Source organism: Diadema setosum, chromosome 21 (genome assembly GCF_964275005.1).
Source record: "Diadema setosum chromosome 21, eeDiaSeto1, whole genome shotgun sequence".
Lineage (NCBI taxonomy): Eukaryota > Metazoa > Echinodermata > Echinoidea > Diadematoida > Diadematidae > Diadema > Diadema setosum.
The window spans coordinates 9,725,127-9,731,307 of NC_092705.1; the positions used below are offsets into that span (position 1 = coordinate 9,725,127).

The 6,181-nt window shown below is 42.1% G+C and overlaps 1 protein-coding gene across 1 annotated transcript in view; it reads left to right on the plus strand.

Annotated features, from left to right (window-relative positions):
• LOC140244603 (UV radiation resistance-associated gene protein-like) overlaps positions 1 to 4,595 on the plus strand; it is a 28,936-nt gene extending 24,341 nt beyond the window's left edge. The window contains exons 11-14 of the mRNA XM_072324225.1: positions 521 to 675; positions 1,627 to 1,792; positions 2,060 to 2,230; positions 3,154 to 4,595. Of these exons, the coding sequence (XP_072180326.1) occupies positions 521 to 675; positions 1,627 to 1,792; positions 2,060 to 2,230; positions 3,154 to 4,204 (1,543 nt within the window). The 3' untranslated portion in view covers positions 4,205 to 4,595. The remainder of the gene's footprint in view (positions 1 to 520; positions 676 to 1,626; positions 1,793 to 2,059; positions 2,231 to 3,153) is intronic.
• Positions 4,596 to 6,181: the final 1,586 nt, after the last annotated feature.

Below are 6,181 nucleotides of genomic sequence, written 5' to 3' on the forward strand. Positions count from 1 at the left end.
TACTACTAGTAGTAGTAGTAGTAGTATAGTAGTAGGAGTAGCAGTAATAGTAGTAGTAGTATACCACTATTATGTTGTATACTACTAGTAGTAGTAGTAGTAGTAGTAGTAGGAGTGATAGTAGTAGTAGAAGAGGAGATCATCGAAATAGTGATGAGACTGTTGAGCACTTGTTATTTTGAGAGATCACTGATGTATCATCAAAAATATGCTTCCCTCAGAAACCACTGAGAGGCTGTTTTTATTTACTGTACCCCAGGCTTTGATGCAGGCTGTGCTGACTGTAACGTTCACCGAAAATTCATTGAGATATTGTGTCTAAAGATCAAGAAGACTATTTAGTTCTCATCTGGAAGATAGCTGAGAGACGAATCCATTTCTCGGACACCCAGTGGTCTCTCAACACTTGCATATCTGCGGAAAAGGGAGAGAAGATATAATGATCATAATTGACAGGGGCATATTCAACAATTCTCGCTTCTAAACTTGTGTCACCTTATCATGTTTTTGCAATCATTAGAGAAGCGGAGAAGCAGATCGTTTTGCAGTACACGGGGAGGAAGGCGACGCTGGTTAACGAACTTTCGTACATCTATCCCATCGTGCCACGCCCGAACAATGTCGTCGTCATTTGCAATGCACACCTCCCAAACGCAGAAAGCAACATGCCGTCTAGTGAGTCTGTTCTGTCTTTTGTGGTCGAAAAAATAGTGTGTCTTATGCAAGCAAGGCCAAACAGTTTCATGCATTTGCCTCTTGTTGGCAAGAGATATTCGAAAAGCATACATCACATTTTTGGTGAAAAGCATGCAAGTTTCTTGTAAATGAAAAAGTAAAAATTATTTGATTTTCCACTACTAAAGTGGAAACTTTTTTTTTTTCGCGGTTTGGAAATGTTCATGCATTTTGCACTACCAGAAACAAGCACCAGAAAAAAAGCACACAGCAATTTTTTGTGCATGTTATATGTAACAAAATTGATGTTTTGATTCGGCAGAATTAAGAATGCACGAAATTCATCCTATTCATCTATGCGTGAAAAATTGAGCGCTAAAGATGTCGTTCAGTTATAAGTCAGCTATATATAAAGTATTTTATGCTCCTGTCTTTGATTATTCCAACTTCCCTTGAACATTGATTCTGTGTTTTTTTTTTGGGTTGTAGGCATATATACATGAATTGGCAGTAAATGCACCTGTAACTTGATTACTTCTTGAGTGTCACTTTTGATAGATTTTACATCTTCGAATGTGTACGCTATTAATTTCATGATCTCGACTTTGTAATGTTTTCATGAGTTCGGAGCGAAAATGTAAAAGTGGAAATTTTCGCTCAGTTGGGTAAAGCAAATTTTTAGATGTTTAATTTTGTATAATCAAAAGGTACAATATTACATACTTCGAGCAGAAATATTTCCACACTTTTATTTTTATTGTGTGTGTGTGTCACTAGAAGTGCGTGAAAATTTCCACAAGGCATAATTTCCACTTTCGCAGAATCGGGAATTTACTGCATGCATCTGCGGAAGTGACTCTATGAGATATTTCTGGACGAGTCTGACTTGATTGAAGCAATGCATGATACTGGCATCATCTGCCTCCGTTGCTCTGATCATTAATTTTCCAGGCAAAGATGACCCCACCGTGCCGACGGCCCTGGGACACACCAGTCACCTCGTCCTCATGATATCAAAGTTCCTGCAGATACCTCTCCGCTACCCCATCAACTACAACGGATCACGCTCAACCATACACGATCACATCACCGACTCGCTCGCGGACAAGGATAGAGAGTGAGTATAGTTTACAGTGTTATGTGAATCTTTTCATCTCTTCATTTATTTTGAAAGATTTTAATTTTTTTACTTCAGTTTTTGTAGTAAGAATTGTATTGATACTTTGTGTCTGCTGCAATGCTAACTGTTTTTAGTGTTCTCTTCATTATCTAACATTGAAACCTTGGTGAGGATTGCAATTGCTTGAAAAAAAAAACAAAAAAACATGGCATAGTGAGAGAAAGAAGACACTTACATTGTGTATGTGCATTTTCACTTCTGCAGCTTTCCGCTGTACACCCGCGGCAAGGAAAAGTTCCACTTCAACTACGCTGTGTACCTCCTGAATCGCAACATCGCGCAGTTGAGATTCGTTCTGGGGCTGCCCACCACCGACCTCAGAGCCACGCTGCCGAACTTGCAGAGCCTGCTGGAGCTCAAATGGGGCATCAAAGTGTAAGTCTGCTGTGTTTACCAGGACTCTTGGTCTCAAGATATTTGCTCATTGCATAGCTGCGGTTGGAACAATGTATGGATTGCAATTATCAAAATCCATCTTGTGGTATTTTCCTGTGTTTGATTGGATCAGAAGAGTGATTTTATTAATCAAAGTAGTGATATCTTTGCCAGTTGAAATGAAAATTTAGTAAAATTCTGGGTGCAAAGCAAATGGAGAGCCGCTCAGCACCCACTCTCCACAGAGTTGCCAATTTTGTCTTACTTTCTGGACTTGTCAGTTCATAACTTTATTTGTGTGTCTGATTTTTCCCCAAATCTTTACTAATCTACTTCCCTGATTTTGTTTGTTTTTATACAAAGCAACATGATATCAGGATAGACTTTCCCTTTAAAATGAAGAGTTGTTTTCTTCCAACATGTTGTTTTTTTATAACCCTTTCGGAGTATGAGAAGTGACAAGACAGGTTAACCCATTGAGGACAAGCCAATTTTGCTATAACACAAATTTCCCATAGACACCCGCCTGAGGGTACTCGGGACTAGTCTTCAGTGGGTTAAGATAACAAGATATAAACAAATTGATCATCGTCAAGTGTACATGTACAGACAGATGTACAGTTTGGTACAGCATGACAACATGTACAAGCACAAATACAGTAGAGTGTTGAAAAGGATGTTTATGCTCTTTACAAGTTGAGTCTAAACACTAACTAGTTAATGATGACAATGACAAGAATAATGGTGATGGTTGTGATGATGATGAAATCATATTGATGATGGTGATGGTTGTAAACAATGCAGTTATCAGTTTCATTGTCATCATCATCATCATCATCAAGGGTATAGAATGAGTTTTTTTCTTCTTTGGAACAATTGAGTTTTTTTCTTCTTTTTTTTTTATCCTTTGTATGCTCCTTCAGTAATCTTGCAGCAGGTGCTGGACCAGGAGCTCAGGCAGAAAAGACCGGTTCCCCAAAGAGTCGTTCCAGCGTCGGGGTCCAAGCCTCTATAGCCAGTCCCTACATGTCACCGAATCCGCCAAATTACACCTCTTCGCCGGGAGTAGATGCGGGGATGCTGGGAGAGAACATACCCAATAGCCCTCCCCCTCCCTACCACATTTCACAGGCAGCACAGGGTAGGAACGTCAATGCAGCAGCCCCGCCCTCCAGGGGGAGGGAGCAGGAGACGAGGCAGGAGTCCCCCACTCAAGGTCGCCATGGCAACAGCATCCAGGGAAATGGCAGCTTGAGAGATAGTAGAGTGGTGGTAGTTGAAAGTGAGGAGGGACCCCTCACCAGTAGTGTTCATCCTGTTGCTAATGGCAACCTTGTAGAACGGGATGCAGGGGACAAGGATGCGGCAGATCACCAACGGACTGCTAGGAGAAATTCCTTGCCTAATGAGATACATGTAGATAGTGGTGAAGAGGATAGCAGTGAGGTGAGGGAGGTGGCGGACATTGGGATCAGTCAACCCAACTATAACTCTGGTGATGCACTCTCGCAGGACAGCCTCGACTTGGACTCTGCCCATATAGGTAAAGGCTTGCCTCAGAATTCGAGCGTAGCGCAAGGGGTGCAGAGTGGGCAGAGTCCACCAGGGCGCGGCAGCGAGAGGGGGACAAGTGATGCCCCGCGCAGTGAGGGGGCGGAGCCTTCCGCGGGTGTGCCTCACAACCAGTCCAACTCCAATTCGTCTCTCCGGCAGGGGGAGAGGTCCGCCGCGGAAAGACATTCCAACCGACCAGCAGCTTCCGCCCGCAGCGACCCTGCTGGTGCCCAGGTCCGTGCGGATCCTCTCGGGGTCGTGGATATCGAAGTGCCCTTCATGGCCGTGGATCGCATCTTCCATTTCGACGATATCAGCACGCGGGCCGAGGCTCTCACCAATCCGGGCAGCTTCTCTAGTTTCAAGTCTGGCAACAACTCCATGTCTGTGAGCAAGACAAGAAGTGTCTCCAAGAGCTAACCCTCCCTGTTTTGGTTGAGCTTTCTACTCTTGAGTATTTTCATGTCGTTTTCCAATGTTTTCATGTTGAACAAATGCACTATTGAACTCAACCTCAAACTTTTATTGAGAATGTGCTTCTTTATAAACTTTTTATGAATATGTAATCACTGAATTAGCCATCTCCCAGGCTCACTTCCAGAGGCAGGCTTGTATTCCACCTGCTTGATTTTTCCCACAGCTCATTGGATTTATATTCTCCTGACGGAATGATAACATGTGGTCATTTATTTGATGAATGAACAAAATGATTGTTGCTGCACAGTCCCCCTTACAAAGTGCAAAAGCAGTTAGTTGTAGAGTGTCTGTAGGTGAATTTAGTGTATTCACAACTATGTGTAATGCTAGCAGGAAGCCAAATATGGGATAGGTATGGAATTGCACTGTGGATTTAAAGTTGCCATCTTAGACCTGGCATTCTGATCAACACAGTGTTCGACCATTTGTCACAAAATAGTATAAGATACCAAGAAGCATCATTATTCTGTGAGCTTTAGAGAGATCATGTTCCCTGTCACTCGAAATGTTGGGTTGTCTTTGCAATATTTTTGGAAATGATTGTGATGCAGTCGTGCATAGTTCTCTATCACCTGAGTTATCAGATACCAGTCAGCAATTTGACAAGCGTGATCACACAATAACGGGCCTGTAATATTGTCCTCCCTTTGGCTGAACAGCTTTGCAGTTATCCTGGTAGTGTTTGTTGTGCATAGCTATGGGTTTGTTTATGATGCTGCAAAAATCCAGAGGCATGCATTTCTCTCAAGGTACTCTAGCTAATCTGCATAATGCTACAAATGATGACTTTTGTTGTCAGAAATCACTATGGAATGTTCTGACCCCACGGCCTGAAAAGCTATGGGGAGGGGATAACCTCCCCTAATGGCTTTTTAAGCCTTCAAAAGGAACATTTTGTACGTTCTCCCTCATGACAGTCAACATCTGCATTTTAGTGCATTCATTCTTGGCAGAGAAATGGTATGACCCACCCTCTCCATCCAGCAGTGAATCTTACAGTGGTATCTTCCTGAAATCCATTCTAAGATACAGAGAAATTTCAAAGCTTTGGGCCCAAAACTTTCTTCTTTTGATGATCTTTGCGATGATTAAATATCAACAACTACAACAATAAAAGAATAAAAAAAACAGCAACAGCAGCATTAGCAGCAACAGCAGCAGCAAGAACAACAGCAGTAGCAGCAGCAACAACAACAGCAGAAGCAGCAGTAGCAACAACAACAACAAAACCCTGCAAACAGTCAAACAGGAAAAAAAAAAAAAATTGGAGGGCATTATGGTATAGTGGATAAGACCCCAGACTCTCAAAGGGAGGTCCAGAGGTCAAGTGCTTGACCACGTCTTTGGACAAGATGTTTTTGCCCACCATGTTCCCCTTGATTCAGTTGTATAAATGGGTATCTGGCAATGCTAGGGTGATGATAATTGCAGGGCCCTCTGGAAGAACATTGGTAACACCGAAGAGGCTACCCTAGGTAAATAAGACCATACTATTGTCATCACAATCAACCCATCCCAGCGTGCCCCGCCATTGCACAGAGTTGTGAATACATTGAAGCGTATCTTTCCTATCGACCCTTTTAATGTGCCTAGGATGCTTACTAATATATCCTGATGTAGTTGTTGAGCACCTTGTAGTTTTACCTCACAAATTCATATGATGCATCACTTAGGCTTTCATATACGAAGTGTGAGGCATAGTATCTGTGTATCCCAAGGCACTCAAGCTCTGTGTAAATAAAGAGCTGCAGTTTATTGTAGGTTTGATATCACTAGGATGTCTTGACCACATACACCTTATCTAACAAATAAGGGGACCAGATGATATGTGTTTGTTCATGTGTAATCATATTAACTATAAAATGAAAATTTTATGTGGTGTAAGACTTTTTTTCTTTTGTCATTATGCCATGGCATTTG